General features: G+C 39.7%; 1 protein-coding gene across 2 annotated transcripts in view; it reads right to left on the minus strand.

Annotated features, from left to right (window-relative positions):
* kntc1 (kinetochore associated 1) overlaps positions 1-8,457 on the minus strand; it is a 77,368-nt gene extending 68,911 nt beyond the window's left edge. For both annotated transcript variants that reach the window (XM_051110500.1, XM_051110499.1), the window contains exons 1-10: positions 8,132-8,457; positions 6,366-6,486; positions 6,144-6,259; positions 5,976-6,057; positions 5,761-5,873; positions 4,946-5,056; positions 4,316-4,409; positions 4,179-4,231; positions 416-528; positions 268-319 (exon numbers count right to left, since the gene is read on the minus strand). In XM_051110500.1, the coding sequence (XP_050966457.1) occupies positions 268-319; positions 416-528; positions 4,179-4,231; positions 4,316-4,409; positions 4,946-5,056; positions 5,761-5,873; positions 5,976-6,057; positions 6,144-6,259; positions 6,366-6,486; positions 8,132-8,263 (987 nt within the window). In that variant the 5' untranslated portion in view covers positions 8,264-8,457. The remainder of the gene's footprint in view (positions 1-267; positions 320-415; positions 529-4,178; positions 4,232-4,315; positions 4,410-4,945; positions 5,057-5,760; positions 5,874-5,975; positions 6,058-6,143; positions 6,260-6,365; positions 6,487-8,131) is intronic.
* Positions 8,458-20,226: the final 11,769 nt, after the last annotated feature.

The following is a 20,226-nucleotide window of genomic DNA, read 5'->3' on the forward strand; positions in this document are numbered from 1 at the left end:
TTTCTTCATCAGTTCCTTCCTTCATTACATTAAAAGTAAGCATGTTGCATTCACTCATTCCCATGGTTTAACTACAATGAATAAGTGAAATTTGGCCAAGATTTAAAGTGACAATTCACACACAAAAAAATGAACAATTCTGTCATCATTTATTCACCCCTGAGTTATTCTAGACCTGCTGCAGTTTACCCACAATCTTCTAAAGATGTTTGGAACAACTTGAGGGTGAGTAAACCACAACACACACACACACACATCATGAAATACCTTGTTTTCTTCAGCTACCAAGGACAAGATTTTCATGTTGTTTTCATCTGGCCTGTTTTACACAAGAACACAAGGAAATGCACCAATCAATGTGTGAGCACCCCGTCTCTGTACATCTTACAAAAACAAGTCAAAATGAGACACTTGCTGTGTAATAGACGAGGAGTTTCCGTCTGAAATCAGCAGGAAATCAACAACGTATTGATCCGGCCAGCAGCACAGCATGACAAATGAGTGAATGTCCAACAAGCTGAGCATGCCCTAGAAAGAAAAATCATTTTTGTTCACATTAAAGGTGCACTTTGAAACTTTTGTCATTCACTACAGCTCGATCTGCTTTCACATTAGCACGTTTCAATCACTGACCTCAAAGGCAGCTTATCATCTGAAACGTGTACACAGCAGCAACATTACACAAACAAATGTCATGAAAGTGCGTATCAGTACAATACCTGTTAAATAAACTACTGTTAAATAAACCAGTTAAAACGGAAAACAAATATTGTCAGATAATGTCATTCGTATGAAACGAGCACGTCCACTGTGGCGAGAACGAGTCAGTGTTGCTGATAGACAATTAAAGGCTTGTTATTTAATAATTATATGGTTTATTCATATAAACATGCCATTAGTCGACTAATCACTTAAAAGGAACGACTACTAGTCGACCAGAACCATCTTTAGTTGAGGGAAGCCAAAACTGTGACAACACTACTCAGGATAAGTACTTGAAAGTGACAGCAACGATCAATTATGAAAACACTGACTATGCGTACATCTACATGAAAAATACAGTTATTTCCAATAATCAGAGTAAGGACTTCATCGCATTATGACGTTTACATGTCAAGAGCAAAGCTCCCATTTACATGCAATTTCCATTATTTGTATTATTCGCTGTGTGTTTATTTTTTTGTTAATGGCCGCTGTTTTAATTTATTTGTCAACAACATGAACGATTTCCTCAGCACCCCAGATTTTTTTTTTTTTTTTACACTACAACATGGAATTAATCAGTGCATGCTGACAAACTTTTATCATAGTTCATAGTTATATAGTAACAAAAGTGGTAAACATTCAACCCATCCTTTTGCATCAGTAGTATTATGTGTGATTATTATTTGTGAACGGGGGGTTATAAATCTGTTTTGTGATGTTATAAGCCGGGCTTCGGATGCTTTCGCTTTTAAATTCGCAATCATCTTGTTACGTTTGACAAGAAAAGATAATTGTCTGTTTGCTTACATCTATACACCCTTCACTTTTAAAGATTAAAACAAAAGATGGATTCATTGATCATCCTAATTTAAAAGCACGACAACAATAAAACAGTGGGCTACAAATGACAAACTATCTCACATTACACAGGCATACACCACATGCTGTATCAACCAATACATTTACATTTTGAACGTTTGTAAACACTAAAGAATCAAATAAATAAAAGGAAATAAATAATTAAAAGAAAACCTCTATAGTGCAATGCGAGGTAAACAGCAAAGATAAGCTTTTCAAAATGAAAACAAAAGGAAAAGTAAAACTAAACTGGCTATCGGTGGCAGTGCTTGCATGCATTTCTTTCACAAGAATACCAACATTTTCACCTTCTCTGGTTTAAGAAGTGGTCTTTTACTTTACTTTACATGTGCACTTTGGTCAGAGCGGCGATAATGCGATGTTTACATGCTCGTATATTTAGATTAAAGTCGGCCTACGCCACCCATGTTAATATGATTATGTTTGCTGCAATTATGAGCTTAATTGCGTCATTTAGATCAAAATATTGTGTGTACATGAGGTCAAGTTTAAATCGCAATATTGCCAAAATATCATTATAATCGCATTAAGAGGGTGCATGTAACCCCACTCAGTGATCTTTAACTTTTTCAGGCATGTGATCAGCTAGAGACAAAAAAAAAGCAGGAAAATCTGACCACGCCCCAAGTCACGCCCCCAGCACTCATTATTAGAAACATACATTTCAGCACATTAAAAGCCATATCTTATATTGTAATAATACATAATATTGTCCTGTAAAAAATAATTAATAGAATTGTTTTATTATCATTACAGTTTATGTGACTCAAGAAACATTTCTGATTATTACCAATAAAAATTTAGCTGCTTCATATTTTGTGTGGAAATGGTGATGCACTTTATTTTTTTTAGATTTTTTGATAAATACAAGGTTTAATGAACAGCGTTCATTTGCATTAATCAAATATACTAATTAAATTTGCTAATATATTTTATATATCTTCACTCACTTTTTATCACTTTCATGCATAAATAAAATTAATTTTTCTCTTTTTTTAATCTTATACAAATGTGTGAGTGGTATCATTTCCACAAAAACATTAAGCAGCACAACTGTTTTTAACACTGATAATGAGAAATGTTTCTTGAGCAGCAAATCAGAATATTAGAATGATTTCTGAAGGATCATGTGACACTGAAACTTCTCTTTGTAAACAACAGATTTATTAACATTTCTAATGACGAATGCTGTGTTCCCAAATGCAAATTAAAGCGGCTCAATCCAAGCGCAGCGCAGAGTGAATTGAAACTAAAAACAGTACTGTATCGCATCAGACTACAGTCACATCACATCACAACCGTTGTGAATTTTACGACAGCACTAAACAATCTCAAATTCTCACCGCCATTCAAAAAAAGTTACCGGGTCGAGTAGCGCATTTCAGCGCTGATTCTACTTGCATTCGGCACCCATTCTGTCCATGATGTTTTAGAAAACAATCTTTTTGCAGTTTATTTAGTTCATTGGTTAGGAGCATTAGTGCGATTTCAATCAGAGTCAAACGAGTGTGAAAACGGAACCAGTGACGAGGAGCTTCAGCAGAACATCAGTGCACTGCGGTCAGATGAGATGTCTGGTCATATGTCAGTAAAAACGAATCTTCCTGTCCTGTCAGCCGTTACACTGTGCTCCTAGCATTATTAGGCTATAACCTATTAAAGCGCTGTATCCCATTTAAACCCAAATGAAACTACGATTATGTAGTTAGTTGTAGTTATGTCATCAGTTAGGTCATGAAGTTACTAAAAAAGGCAACTTAAAACTGTACATGCAAGTGTTTATTATTTAAGAGTCACATTTAAAGCAGTGTCAGATCTGCTTCATTCAGCAGCGGCAGCTTTTAAAGTAACAGCAGCCAAAATATCCTAATGACCAACTGCTGTGATGTGTGTTTATCAAAGAACAAAAAAAAAAAAAAAAAAAAAGAGGAAATCAACAACTTCTGTAGTTTTAGGCTTTATCTTTTATTTAATTTAGATTTTAGTGTTTGATCACTTCATTAAATTTGGCTAAATTTTCTTGCTGAAGGGCACAGGTGCTATATGACAGTTACTATAATGGGTTTATGTGAAGATTGTTTTAAGTTCACTTAAACTACAAGTCTAATAAATGTTCAATTGAAAGCTCTCAATTATACTGTAATGTTGAATGGCTATAGTCAATGGTTTAATATTAGGAAAAAAATTCATTCAATTGCCTTCAGTCATTAAAAAAAAACAGCATTAAACAAATATCAAAATGTACTTCCTTTATGCTGTTTCTACATTAATTTGAAGATTGAATGTGAAATTATTGCAATTAATTAAAAATTGTAATGTTAGGTGGGATTAATTGCGATTAATTTCCGAAAAAAGTGTGATTAATTATATATATATATATATATATATATATATATATATATATATTTTTTTTTTTTTTTTTTTTAAATCGATTGACACCACTATTAATAATAATACAATTATTATATTCAAATAGTCTGGCTTCCTAAAAATCAAAAAATGTAATGTGGACCGAGACACTAAGACAACTAAAAAGTTCACTTTAAAATCTAGGTCATCACATGTGTCGTGTGGTGTCAACAGTTCTCCCTTACCTCTTTGTTTAGGACATACACCAAATTATCCACAACCTGAATCTTCTTCACCTCTTGAACAGAAAAACAGAACATTTTACACTTTGTTAACACATTTAGTAGTAATAAAACAAAACATAACAAGAACACGTTAATACCTGACACTAAAGCAGAGTCGAGGAGTTTTGCGAGAGACAAAGATTTCTGCCCGGAGCCCATGGTCCAAAGTGAAAGAACATTGGCACCGACAGCCTGTCATAAACACACAGGTGAAGACAGCACTACATTTTATTTAAGAGTCTGTTATGTGCTTTCTCTATTTGTAAGCTCTTACAACACTATAGAGACTGGACGAGTGCAGCTGGAGTCAGTCATGAGAAGAGTTAGAATAAAACTTACTTTGAAAAACAATTACATATAGGATTTTTCATATTTTAGGTCTCTAATATCATTGACAACATACTCATCACTATTTACATGCTACAGCAGACTAAACAAATACATGCATTTAAAAGATCTTTTAAAGGATTTTATTTTATTACCACAATCTCTTATTTTTGTTCAAGCCAGCTACTCTTTCATTTTTTCATTTTCACTTGTTGTTTCCAATACCTTCTTCCTCACCAGCTTTTGTCAGCTGTAACACCTAAACTTCCTTGTGGAAATAAAACGTTATCTAATAATTCCAAAGAAAATAATTTTGCAGCATCAGCTCATTTTGAGAAATGAGGATAAAGGGCTTATTGGGGAAATGTGCAGGTGAGCTGCAGATTCAGAATCAAAGTTACCCCGATCAGAAGGTGGACTGTGCTTCCGAAACAGACCAGACCTGCCGAGTTGCAACCATCTTCATGAATCTCCTTAGTTGAGCAGAAGTTCATAAGAATGTCATCTTGGATCTGAAAGATAAACAAAATAACCAATTTTCCCCTTTCTTTTGTTTCGCATTGTCCTTGGTTCAGCCTCGCATCCACTGATCTATATGAGGACTGGATTGCTCATCACATTGTAAACTGCCGTCAGAACTCTTCAAGCAGCCACATTGCTGTTCTCTACCAACAGAGGGCATCACTGACTGACAGCAAAAAACAAAAACAAAACCTAAAACCACCTGATCTGCAGCGTTGCACAGATTAGTTTTTAGGAAATGTGCATGTAAATTAACAGTAACTTCAGATGTCATCTGTAATGATTCTGGTCTATATTGCGTTAACATTCAAAATACCATGCATCAAGTTGCAAATAAAGCTTTATATATTCATATACAAGTCCGTCTGCAGTCAGTGTTTTTTCTCTGAAAGATACCTATATGGTTTCCTGATTGAGCAATATCTACATCAGACATTTTCAAGAGACCACAAATCCTATAGCGTTTTACTAGAATTGCTGTGTTATGTGTACGCTGTCGAATTAATTCTTCATTTAAACAAATGTTTAAATCATTCACTGCTTCAAAATGCATGCTGTTAATGAAACGGTTAAAATATTTGCAGTTACCCTACTGTACAATTAAAAACTATATACAACATAATCACATAAACAGTGAAGAACTGTACGAGGCAAACTACGGTATACGGGCAGACACTCCAAAGCAAAAATCAACCTGATTTAAGGCCGCCAGATCCATGTTTTCAATCGCTCTCTGGATTTTTCCCAAGGCCACATTAGATGTGTGGAGGAAACCATCATTAACAATAAAAAAGAGATCATACACTCCTGAAACGCAAAAGAAAACGTTTTAAATGACAGACTATGATAATACTGTATGTTGCATATATTAGATCTTTATTTTTCTGTTTAGCATTTCGAGACTCTCACCTTTAGCCCCGGGCGTCTCGTGCAGTATCAGGCTCTTAAAGGTCGCCTCGTCGCCATCAGAGGGGTTTCGTTTGTGCAGAGTCTGGATAAACATTACACATCACAACAGTTCTGTGTTACCAGAGTCAAACCAGCAATTGATACTATTAAAGTGTGGTGAGCACTTACTTTGGTCAGCACTGTCTTTTTCAGAGGGACATAGATGATGTGCAGACTTCCATTTCTCTCTCCGACCAGAAGAAACTGCCCTTGGGGGCAAGCGGTAACTGCATCTACTACAGTGTCTGAATCAAGCATGAGAACAATAATTAAAGATAGAAGATCTTCCTTATTTCATAAACAATACCGTGAACAGTAAAGGTTAACGGTGCATAACTGAGCTTGAGTTACCGAAATACAAGTGAATCAGAACAGTCTGAAAACCAGGATCAAAGAGAACCACAGCAGTGTCAGCCACAACCACACAGCAGCTGGGAGTACTGGAGGCAGACACCCTCGGATTGGACAGCACCTGGAGCAGACACAACAACAACAAAACTCATGACAACACAGGAAAGAAAGCTCAGAAACACTTCACAAACCACACCGATATGCTCATTTAGAATTAATTTAGGAAACACTTGTGCTGCTTAATTTTTTTTTGACACCTGTGACACTTTCTTTTCAGGATACCTTGATGAACACAAAAATCACTTATTTAAAATAGAAATCTAATGTAACATTATTAGAAAAAATTAGACAGCACAACACTGTTAACAAGGCTCACCAGAGCCTCTTCTTCTTGAGAACACTTAAGAAGAACCAGCTGTCCTCAGCCATCCTGGTGAACTTCTATCGCTGTACAATAGAAAGCATCCTAACCAGCAGTGTCACAGTCTGGTACAGAAGCTGCTCTGTTGCTGAGCGTAAGGCACTGCAGCGGGTGGTGAAAACTGCCCAGCGCATTATAGGGGACATCCAGAAGAAACACTGTATGCGTCGAGCACGCAGTATTCTTAAGGATGACTCTCATCCCGCCCACAAACTGTTCTCACTCCTGCCTTCCTGTAGGCGCCTCAGGTGTCCCAGGTCAAGAACCAGCAGACTGAGGAACAGCTTCTTTCCCAGAGCGGTCTCCTTATTGAACTCTGCCCCCCACTGACACCTTTGCCCCCCTCACACACCCCTACACTCTCTCCATTACCATTGCACTATTTAATATTTATTGCTCTACACTGTACATACCTATTTGAAAAGCAAATATCCATTGCACAATACATTTGTAAATTTCTGATTACATATATGTCTGTACATGTCTATCTGTAAATTCCTGTTTATAGAAAATAGCAACCTGTACATTATGTTCATTTCTATCGGCAAATTCCTGATTACAGTTAATAGCAACTTGCATATATTGTTCATCTATTTGTAAATCTGATTATAGTTACTAGCAATCTGTATATTATGCTCACATTATATTCATCTGTAAATATTACCCATAGTTTCTCCCTGCACACATCCCCTTTAAGTGCACTTATAACTTATACCGTTATCCTGCACTTACTGCTCATTGCACTCCTGGTTAGACCTAAACTGCATTTCGTTGCCTTGTACTTGTACATGTGTAATGACAATAAAGTTGAATCTAATCTAATCAAATCAGCACAACACAATGATTTCTGAAGGATCATGTCACACTTGTACTACACACACATACAAATACGTATATATATATATATATATGTGTGTGTGTGTGTGTGTGTGTATACACACACATCTCCAGGAACACCCTGTTCCTGGAGATCGACCTTCCTGCAGAGTTCAGCTCCAACCCTGATCAAACACACCTGAACCAACTCATTATGATCTGAAGGAGCACTTGATCATTACAGACAGGTGTGTTTGATCAGGGTTGGAGCTGAACTCTGCAGGAAGGTCGATCTCCAGGAACAGGGTTGAGCAGCCCTGTAGTAAACAGTGTAAACCACTAGAGAAGTACAAGCAGTGCGATATTTACAAACTTACACACGCTCTGGGAAATAAGTCTTGTCATATTCATACGCGGTATTGTACAACAAGGTAACGTTACTTCAGAATCCACGCTGTCATCACCGCTCCAAACTCCGGTGAAACGACAGTCACTTTACCTCAGTGGAAACATCGACAAGACCGCTAACCTTTTCGGAGGATGAGAGTTTCACCAAGGTGTCCACTTGATACAGCGCGTTTCCAGACTCTTGTTCAGCATCTCCGGACAGACGGACTGTGTTCGTGTCCTCGTTCAGAAGAAGTTCGACGTTATTCCACATTCTGACACGCAGCGGGTGAAACGCGAACGTTTCTGCCACTTCGGTTTAAAATGCGCGCAGGAGTGTTCACACGACTTCTTACACAAATATAATGATTACTGCAGAGAGTCTGCACCGCGGCAAATGAAAACAAACTCCGCCCAAAAAGTTGAAATTTGGCGCCTATGTCTTCTTCTTCTGCTGCTGCTTTTTCCTCCGTCTTCTTCTTCTTCTTCTTCCAGACTTTGTCAAACCTACTGTTGGTGCATATTCGACACCTGCTGGTGTGGAGTGTGAAGCGCAGACGTAAAAGTCGAATGAAACCCGGCCATTAGTCTATTTATCCAATATATGATCATATCAGGGCTGTATATCCACCCATAATGTGACAAAAAACGCTTTTTGCATTTAGAATACTATTTGCTGACAGTTCAAACTGATGTTCTTTGTTTTTTCTTTATTCTCTTCACCCCATTTAAATCATTTTGTGTGCTATACAGATCCCTGGTGAATTTTGATGCTGGCATAAACCATAAACCAGCAAAGGACCAGCTTAAACCAGCATCAAAACTTACCTACAAGCATATGCTGGTTTTTTCCACAGGGATGACACCCTCTTTTTCCTCAATCCCATCTCTCTATCCACATCCATGCTGAAAAAACAATAGAACCATCACAGAAAATTCTAATGGTTTCCACTACAAACACCATTACAAACATTACAAACCATCAACTTTTAACCATTAAAACCATAAAAAATGGCTTTCTGTAGTGTGTTTGGGGACATATTCCATTAGGATTTATTGGTTTTATCAAGCCACCGATAGAAGGAGACAATTACAACCAGTAGAGACCAACAGGGTCCATTGCAGTTTTCATTAAAACCAATACAAGTCCCATTATAACCAGTAAAAGCATTACACATTTTGTGATGGTGTCTATTGTTTTTTTCAGTCGGGATTTTATGTCAAAGAGTTTTAAAAATGTCTGCAGGCTATATTCACTCAACCGATTATGTCTATTATCATTTTGACCCCAACTATTAAAGAAAGAAAGAAGGAAAGAAAGAAAGAAAGAAAAAGATCATTTTTATTTGCATATCATGGGACTCTTCCGTGATACTGGTAACTTAGAAAGTAAAAATCATTCATACCACAGTTTTTTCATGGTTTGACTTTTAGATAATGGCAAATTTGTATTATTTCTTAAAACAATTGTTTTTACAAACACAGAACACTCATTTTGTAAAAGCAAGAATCAGACAGCATAATTTTTATAGGCAATAAACATCAATTTACAAATTCTATAGATTATTTCAGCAATTTTCATCTTCCTTTTCCATGCCTACAGGAACCTTGGGCTGTTATAAGATGTTGGGTCTAAAGAATAAATACATTTTGGAGCTGATAAAGACGATCAAACTAGGGATGCTATGCGTGTTCATGGACGTGTTGAACTGCAGATGGCGGCAGTGCACATCGCTTTAGAAATGGAGGTAAAGGAGACGGCGAGTCTCGCATCTTATAAAGGGGAAGAGATCAGAAGAAGCAAATGCGACATAGTGAAAGGAGAGCAGATTCAGACAGCAGCATGAAGTAGACACTGCACTGACTGGTATTGAAGGAGTAACATTTCAATGACGACATCATTATCCATGACCATGCACCTGACAAAAGAGTCTCACAATAAAACAACGCATGCAATACTAGAGTTTGGAAATCTTTGGTTCGACAATGAATCCGAAAAAAACAAAAAACCTCCACAATGTTTGTGTTCCTTAATTGATTCACATGGAACTGGTGCATAATTAAATGCTGAATTAAATATAAATCAAACACAGTTTTGTTTTTCACTTTATGGCCTTTACAATAAATAATTTATAATTCTTAATAGAAATTAAATTCTTTATAGAAAATTATTTATAATAAATAACTTTTTTTTGTTATTTTTTTTTTCCTTTGGAAATTAATATTAAACCAAATTTTAAGGTATGAACCAAAACTTCAGTAGCTTTCTATTTATTATTATGTGCATTTAATAGTACAAGCCTATTTCCAGAAATGTTGGGATGTTTCGTGAAATGCCATAAAATCAAGAATATGTTACCTGTTCATTCTCTTTAAACTTTATATATACAAAGAAAAAAAATCCAGTGTTTTCAGTAGTCAACTTTTAATTTTATTTTGTAAATATAACCAAATTTTGATTTTCATGGCTGCAACACACAAGTTGGAACAGAGACTAAATAAAAGTGAAGAGGTTATAGAATGTCCAAATTAAACTGCTTTGAAACAGTAAGCAGGTGAAATGGAAAAAGGTGAGGAAATCATGTTTGGGTGTAGAAGGAGCATTTCAGTCTTTGCAAGTGAAGTTGGATTGTGTCTCATCACTTTGTGCCAAATTTCATGACAAAAGTGAATTCTGGGACTTTGGGATACGGACATTATAGGTCCTCTCCCATATGGCACCCATATCATAGTCTTCCTCTGAGTCCGCACTTTTGCGACGTAATGCCAAAGAATGGGGCAGAGAGTTAGGAACGGGAATGGCAAAGAACCACGAGTCGGGACTTGAACTCGGGTTGATAGAGGTGCAGTTGCACTATGTGTCAGTGCTTTAACCCCTAGGTTATCAGCACCGTGTTGGGTAGAAGTCTGCTGCAGAGCTCACACCAGTGGTGGTTCAGCAAAAGTACGTATTGAGGGCGCATAACGGCTACAAAGGGGGTGCTGGCCACAGTGGCTCTGTCCCAAATGGAACACTTCATGTGCACTTACGGTCTTACAGACTTAGGCCCCGATCAGACAGAACGTGTTCTTGCAGTAAGAGGCGAATTGTTAAATTGTTTTCTATGTGCAGTGAGAGTTATGCGCGCTGTTTATGTGCCCCGGACGCCTCGCGTTTTAACCGCCTGCTGCGCCTCGCGTTTTTGCCAGAGCGCTCTGAGTGCCTGAAGTTGAAAAAAAGCAGCTCTGAACAGAAAAGCGCCCGACGCCATCACGTTTTTTTCCATTGTCCAATCGAATGAATGGAGAGGCGGGCCTTCTGTTGTGGTGACGAAAAGTTTTACCGTTGCTTAAAAAGTCTGGAGATTGCAGTGATGGAGGAGAAGCTTTTGGTGTCTATCGCAGGTTACCCAGAGCTGCATGTTTTAAGGTTTTTGCTGGAAATGACAGTTTACTTAACAGCTAAAAACTAAATTTTAGAGTGCTCGCGCTATAATCCTTTGATTAGACTCACAGGAAGGCTGATCTGAAAGTTGCCTAGCAACATTAAAAAAAACCGCAACACACTTTCTTAAAAGTCACCAAAAAAAGGAAGTGCAGTGCGCCTTGAGTTTTCAGACCTAAAAAACGCATTCGGTGTGATCGGGGCCTTTCAATGGTCACCGCGTGCACGTGTCCGTTAGGTCCACGAGACCGTAGGGTGTTCCATTTGTCATTTTAGTGTTCAGAAGGGTGCTCGCAAGCGCCCCCTTTGCGTCCGTTATGCGCCCTCGATACGCACTTCTGCCGAGCCCGCGCAGGTGTGAGCTCCGCAGCAGACTTCTACCCGACAGTCAAAGAGGCATTATGGCACGAAAGTGCAGACTCACAGTTTAAGGTGCCATTTGGGACAGGGCTAGTAGAGACTGGAGCTGTGTCCCAGTTCAAAGACTGCAGACTCCAGAGGACGGATCCTTCGAAGGATGCGGCCGAGTCTAGCCTTCGCAAGATTTCCTAATTGCACCACCAGGTGTTCCTGATTGCCGCTCCTGTCGGAAAAGCTGCCATGGATGATATTTGTTTATGAAAATGAAAATAACTGGAGTCCGATTGTTAGTTTTTGACTTTTAATTATCAAATTACACTTTAAAACTAAGTATTAGCTTTAGACTTATATGAATATTGTAATGACATGAAAATACTAAATATAAAGTGTTCAAATGTTGACTTATATCTTACCAAAATATGATTTTATGTTGTATATTTTTTTATTGATTATTATGGACATAAACGGACAGGTGAACAGACAGGTTTTCAATCCTGTTTAGTTTTACGCAGTTGAATATGAAAGTTCTCTTACAAATGTTAATGCTGCTCGTCAATGGCAGCTGTCACAGTTGCTAGGCAACAAAAACAGACCTCCGTAGGCTGAACAGGTCCGAGTCCTCCAGAAACAGCTCGATATCGCACGCAGTTGTAGTTAGTCTGTTAATATTCCAGCAATAAACTTTGTTTGTTTCATTTGCAAAATAACAAAGTGGTGGAGTGTAACGAAATACATTCCTTAAGTATTCACATAAAAATGAGAAGTACCGTTTTTTTGTTGTTGTTTTTTTTTCCCCGTTTCCTCACAGGACAGCAGGATGAACTGTCCCAGTGCTGGACAGTGGAAATATGCACTGAAATACTCTGGAGACCATCCCAGATGATGGCCCACTGGCAGAGGCCATACCAGGTTCTCTATTGTGGCTGTCCTTCCAGGTCCAGCAGCACCACAAGGGTCTTCCTGCTCAGCTGAATGAAAGTGTACATTTTTTTCTATCACTTTTTAAGTACAGTTTATTAAATTGGTATGTTTTTGTTTGTTTTAGTTATTTTGTAATTAGTTGTTAAAAGTACTTTGGTATACAACAATTTCTGTTCATTTTCAAATGTTATTTAGAGGCAAAAAAAAAAAAAAATGTATAGAAGAATTTCCAGGGTTCCGAAAACCAGTCAGTATCTGGTGTGACCACCATTTGCCTCATGCAGTGCACTCCTTCGCATAGAGTTGTTCAGGCTGTTGATTGTGGTCTGTGGAATGTTGGTCCACTCCTCTTCAATGGCTGTGCGAAGTTGCTGGATATTGGCAGGAACTGGAACATGCTGTTGTATACGCCGATCCAGAGCATCCAAAACATGCTCAATGGGTAACATGTCTGGTGAATATGCTGGCCATGCAAGAACTGGGATGTTTTCAGTTTCCAGGAATTGTGTACAGATGCAACATGAGGTGATGGTCGTGGATGAACGCACAACAATGGGCCTCAGGATCTCGTCACGGTATCTCTGTCCATTCAAAATGCCATCAATAAAAATGCACCTGTGTTCGTTGTCCATAACATACGCCTGACCATATCATAACCCCACCGCCACCATGGGCCTGGCCCTGAGACGGTTTCTGACAGTTTGTGCAGAAATTGGTTGTGAGGCCGGTTGGACTTACTGCCAAATTCTCTGAAACGCCTTTGGAGACGGCTTATGGTAGAGAAATGAACATTCAATTCACGGGCAACAGCTCTGGTGGACATTCCTGCAGTCAGCATACCAATTGCACACTCCCTCAAAATGTGCAACATCTGTGGCATTGTGCTGTGTGATGAAACCGCACATTTTTGAGTGGCCTTTTATTGTAGCCAGCCTAAGGCACATCTGTGCAATAATCATGCTGTCTAATCAGCATCTTGATATGCCACACCTGTGAGGTGGATGGATTATTATAAAGGAGAAGTGCTCACTAACACAGACAGATTTGTGAACAATATTTGAGAGAAATAGGCCTTTTGTGTACATAGAAAAAGTCTCAGATCTTTGAGTTCAGCTCGTGAAAAATGGGGGCAAAAACAAAGTGTTGCATTTATAAGTGTACTTACTTATCCACTTTTAACATTTGTTTCACTAGCTATTTGAGTAAATTAAAACATAATATTTACATTTATAAGTGTATTTGTCGGCTGCCACAGGACTATCACCCTAATTTTGTTTGAATAAAGGTCTCGTTGTCTCCAGCATGCCATGAATTCTGGGATAGGGTAGGCTGTGAAGGATCCTTCTGTATCATCAAAGCCACTAGAATGCAAGCCTGCAACCATTAGCCGAAAAAGTGTAATGGCTAAAGCTAACAGTAAACAGCTTTTTAGAGGAAACGGCTTATCATTTAATGAATCGACAGCCTATCTGCTAATCTTCAACATGTTTTACACTAAACAATATTTTTGGATTACACTATTTTTAGAGTCTACCATGCAAAACAGCAATTAAGTGTCACACAACGCTGATTGCAATTCAATGACGTCGATGCTGTAATGTGATTGGTTAATAAGGAACACGTGATCCAAGTTAGCCGTTATGCTTTCTCCACTAGCAAGTAATACAGACCCTCTCATCTCCCTATAGTAAGACACTCTCTGGTATCATTTATTTGCCGGCAAAACGGAGGGCGCATTTAGAGTCACGTTTGAATTGCGGCAGCATTTGCCGCACCGCAGTCATGCAATCAGCCTTCAAATGCAGCCTTGGTAGGACCCAGCCTGAGAATTGGCACAGCCTTTGACGCATCGGCGTGGCGCAATCGGCCTTCAAATACGCACTTCAAAGGATGTTGCCTATGAATTGGGACGCAGCTTGGGTAATAGTTGAGATAGATGTTGAAATTTATATTGTACAGCTAAAAAAACACTTTAGAATGGAAACACTTGCTCTCATGACCGGAGTGGAGAACAAATCTAAAATGAAGCGCAATTTTCTGCTTTTCAGCTTGAAACAACACAACGGCTCAATGAAAAATAAAACTTTACCAAGATCTGGCTTTGTCATTTGTATTTACTATTACAGATTAGTAATTTCTGATTAATAATTACTAAGGCAATATGTTGATGTGTGAAATTCTCAATTCTACTTGTGCCTTTACAGAGAAAACTAAAAGGAGAGAGTGATGCTGTCACAAATAAGACTCCTGTGGTTCCTCCCGATCGCCACCAATAGGATCTCTCTCCTCAGTATTAATACCCATTTGGACTACAACTCCCACTCTCGTACCTGGCACTGATCACTCTTGCCCTTTCGCCTCTCCTGTGAACTATTTAAGTTGCATGAGGCAAGGAGATGAATGGGAAACAGCCTTCTCCACCAGCTCTGGGCACTATGAATATTTGGTAATGCCTTTCGGCCAAGCTAATAGTCCGTCCATGTTCCAATCCCTCATCAATGACGTTTTCCGGGACATGCTAAATGATTGTTTACATTGATTATATTCTCATCTACTCAAGCACATATGAGGAACACATCCAACATGTGAGAGAAGTGCTACAATGACTCATCGAACACAAGCTGTTTTTCATTTAGTGGCCACAACGATTGCAAGCAGCAAATCAGGCCTGCAACTGGGTGGGTTCGTTATTGACACTTGAGTGTGTGTATAAGTGAGTGTGAGTGTGGATCCACATAGTAGTTAATCTGACCAGTCTTTATATAGTATTTCACTTGTATTTTGTATTTTTGACTTCTGCCTACTTCAAGTCATTCCAATATAACTGGAAAGTCCCTCACTTGATTGTGTGAGGTTGTTTGTTTCATTGCGTGGTTGACTTGTATAGTAAGTACTTGAAGTGAACCTAGGGCAACAAGTAACCAGTTAGTCATACCTTTCATTCAAAGACAGCTAAACAGGATCAGTTAGTATTTCAAACGGCGGCTGAATGATTTCTGTGAGTGTGTATCATGTTGTGTACGTGTTCTGTCCTGGCCACATGTGCTCGAATGAACGCAATGGATTCAAATATTGGTACATTTATTCTAAGCAAGTGCAAGCAGCTCCTAAAAATATTAAATACAGTGTTTTTTTCATCTGGAGATTTGTATTTGTTGTCATTGTACGCTACTTAGCATGTCCTAAAACATGGCGGCGACTACCCAGAATGCAACGCACAGTTCCCATTCTCTATATGACAGAACAGACAAATCTTTTATTTACTAATTTAACATGAAATCATCAAATTGCTACTCCATATCAATCGTACATAACGAAAGTACAGAATAATTAGAACAATCATTTATGCAAAATAAATAACAGAGCATCATATCTGTACAAATTTTCCCCAGAACCTTATTGCGACCCGGTAGAAATTACTTCCACGGCCCGATGGTTGGTGGTTGGGGACTAATTTAGTATCTGCAGAAAATGTCACATGCGGAGAGATTGGGTGCATGTCAGTCAGCTTCCTAGCTCCCAAGCTTGTGAATCAGTATATCGTGTACACAGATCTGGTCACTGTTTAGGTTCAACAGTCAGACAGAGATTGCTCAATATTCAGTGAGATGCCAATGTACAGCATCAACATACTTCATTGTAGAATGTCACAGCACATTTTGGAATTACATTTACATATACATTCAGATTTAGACATTTAGCAGACGCTTTTATCCAAAGTGACTTACAAAAGAGGACAATGTAAGCAATCAAAATCAACAAAAGAACAATAGCATGCAAGTACAATGACAAGTCTCAGTTAGCCTAATGCAGTTGTCACACCCCTGAACTCTTTGTATTGGTTTTTCCCTCTTGTGCCTATATATGGTTTTCCTGTTCCTGCCCTCATTATGTCATTATTAGTTAACCTTGTATCGTCTGTGTTTTAATTAAATTCATCGTAATCACCTGCCTTTATAAGTTGGTTTCAGTTCAGTGTTTGTTGTCCGGTTTCATCAATGTGTATGTGTGCTTCTACCCTCCTGTTGTGGATTTACCTGTTTTGGAATTACCTGTGGATTATAATGAAGACTTTATCTTTGACCTTTGTCTTCGTACACCCCTTCCTCACACGTTACATGACACAGTACATGTAGCAAGTTTTTTTTTTAATTATATAATAAATAAAACTCAAATTAACACATGAATTTACACTATTAGTGTCAGGGTTTGGACTTTTGGACTTTGTGTTCCATGTTTTACCCCCAGCCTAGCTTATTCCCTTGTTTGTAATGTATTTAAGCCCAGTGTTTCCAGTGTCCTGTGTTCGGCATTAATTGTCTTTCTGTTGTCCTTTGTGGTTTTTCCTCTCCTGTTTTGATTTATTAAAAGTATATTGTTTTGTCAAGTTTTCTCCTTCGTCTCCTCGTCCCTCTCTCCTCCACCCCAACTCAGCGTGACAGAACGCCGAACCAAGCCAAAATGTTCTGGGCTGAGGAATTTCTTTCGGATATCCAGCAGGAGGGAAGGCCTTTGGAGCAGTATGTGGAGGAATTTCTGGTCCCATCCAGCCCTCCAGTGCCAGCTCTTCCAGAGCCCGCGCCTCCAGAGCCCGCTCCTCCTGAGCACCCTCCAGTGCCAGAGCCTCCTGTACCCTAATTTCCCCCAAGAAAAATTTTGGGGGGGGGGTTGGGGGTTGTATGCCTGAACTCCCTGATCCGCCATGGCTCCCCGAACTGCCAGCTCTGCCATGGCTTCCCGAGCTCCCTGATCCGCCATGGCCTCCTGAACTGTCTGCTCCACCATGGTCCCCCGAGCTCCCTGAACCGCCATGGCCCTCTGAGCCCCCTGATCCGCCATGGCATCCCAAAATCCCTGACCCGCAATGGCTCCCCAAACTCCCTGACCTGCCCTGGAGGCCATGTCTCCTTCTGGTTCCAGCCTCCAGGGCACCCACCCTGCCTCCCCGGTGGATATGTTACGGCACGGAACGCGCCTTCCGGGAGGGGGGAGTACTGTCAGGGTTTGGACTTTGGACTTTGTGTTCCGTGTTTTACCCCCAGCCTTAGTACCTGTTTTCTTTTATGGTCATGTTTCCTGTTCTTGTCTAGCTTATAGAAGAGCAGAGAACTGACTGCATAACAGCTGAGTAAAACTGTGCCTGTGGCAGATTGAACTTTTTCAGTTGACGAAGGAAGTACAACCTCTGCTGGGCCTTTTTCACAATGGCGTCAATGTGAATGTCCCACTTCAGGTCCTGAGAGATGTTAGTTTCTAGGAACATGAATGGGTCCACTGCAGCCACAGTGCTGTCCATGATGGTGAAGGGGGGAGTGCAAAGGGGTTTCTCCTGAAGTCCACTGTCATCTCCACAGTTTTTAGTGTGTTAAGCTCCAGGTTGTTGTGACTGCACCAGACAGACAGCTGCTCAACCTCTTGTCTGTAAGCAGACTTGTTGCCATCCTGGATGAGACAGATGACTGTAGTGTCATCTGCAAACTTCAGGGGTTTGACAGAGAGGTCTTTAGAGATGCAGTCATTTGTGTAGAGGGAGAAGAGCAGTGGGGAGAGAACGCGGCCCTGAGGAGCTCCAGTGCTGATGGTGCGGGTGCCGGATGTGAGTTTTCCCAGCCTCACTAGCTGCTGCCTGTCTGACAGATGGAGGTGGGTACAGAGAGCTGTGACAGTTTTTTCTGAAGGATATCTGGAATGATATTGTTGAAAGTGGAGCTCCACAAACAAGATCCTTGCATAGGTCCCTGGTTTGTCCAGATGTTGAAGGATGTAGTGCAATCCCATATTGACTGCATTATCCACAAACCTGTTTGCTCTGTAAGCAAACTGCAGGGGGTCCAGCAAGAGTCCAGTAATGTCCTTCAAGTAGGCTAACACCAGTCTCTCAAATGACTTCATGACCACAGATGTTAAAGCAACAGGTCTGTAGTAATCAAGTCCTGTAAATTTTGGTTCTTTGGGTACAGGGATAATGGTGGAAAATTTGAAGCAGGAGGGGACTATACACAACTCCAGGGATCTGTTAAAGATCAATTTGAAGATGGATGATGGCTGGACAGCACAGGCTTTAAGGCAGGCTGGAGAGACACCATCTGGGCCTTTGGCTTTCCTTATCTTCTGTATCCTGCAGACTTTGCCTACAGCATCTTCACAGATCTTAAGTGCTGGCTGAGAAACCGTAGGGGGGAGGGTGTTGATGGCTGTGTTGTGAGACGGGTGTAGGGTGTAAGACTAGTCTTGTTTTTCAAACCTGTAGTAAAACATGTTCAGGTCTTCAACCAGTTGTTGATTGGCCTCAGTGCTGGGGGATGGGCTCTTGTAGCTGGTGATGGATTTCAGGCCATTCCACACATCGAGTCATTGCTTGAAAGCTGTTTCTTTTTAGCTTTTCAGAGTAGTTTAATTTTGCCACTCCCTATTCAGTGTGTATTTGGCCTGTTTGTACAAGTATTTGTCCCCACTCCTGTAGGCGTCCTCTTTGGCCTGGCGAAGCTGTTTGAGTTTTGCACTGAACCAAGGTTTGTCGTTGTTAAATGTTAAATAAGTCCTGGTGGGAACACACCTTCTCACAGAAACTGATGTAGGATGTCACAGTGTCACTAAGCTTGTCCAGATCAGTAGCTGCAGCCTCAAAAACACTACAATCAGTAATTTTGCTCTGCTTTAACAGTCCATCTCTTTACAGTTCTTACTAAAAGTTTAGCAGATTTAAGTTTCTGCCTGTAGGCTGGTAGAAGATGAACCAAGCAATGATCAGAACAATGATAAAACAGTGTAGCAGTTGTTCAGTATATTGCTGTCTCTAGTGGGGCATGTGATGTGCTGTCTATATTTAGGCAGTTCACAGTTGAGATCAGCTTTATTAAAATCACAGAGAACGATAATGAAAGAGTCCTGATAACGCTGCCCTGTGTGTGTGTTCTGTTCGGCTAACAGTTCTAGGGCCGCGCTCACACGCATGTCAGGAGGGATGTACACACTCACCAAAATAAATGATATTCTGTGAATAAAATGGCTTACAGTTAATAAAGACAGCTTCAAAATTTGGGCAACACATCTTCCTTAAAACTGTCACATCTGTACACCTGTTTGTGCAGGTGAGGAGTCGTAGTTCGACTGATTTATTTGCTAGGGAGAGGAGACTCGGGAAGTGAATGCTTGGCAGTGGAGTCATAAAACGGTGCCGTCGGAATTTCACGAGTGCTGGAGCACTTGTATAGGATCACAGCTCCTCTGACTAAAATGTCCAGTAAAACATTTGAATGCTCAAATGTCGTCAGAAAGTTTTTCATGTACTATTTCTGATGTCCAGGAGTTTGTTTCTAGTAAAGCTGATCGGGAAAAAGTTGCGTCAGACAGGACAAACAACCAAAAATGTACAAGTAGCAAGGAGTGGCAAACCATGGTTGCCATCTGCGGCGCCATCTTAAGCTGAGTGAGTAAGATGCATTGAATTCTTCCTGATGTGAAGGTGGATCAACCAATGTGAAGGTGTTATTTATGTATTTTTTCCTATTTATTTTTTTTCCTATTCTATT

Source organism: Labeo rohita, chromosome 5, assembly GCF_022985175.1.
Source record: "Labeo rohita strain BAU-BD-2019 chromosome 5, IGBB_LRoh.1.0, whole genome shotgun sequence".
In the NCBI taxonomy this organism is placed as follows: Eukaryota; Metazoa; Chordata; class Actinopteri; order Cypriniformes; family Cyprinidae; genus Labeo; species Labeo rohita.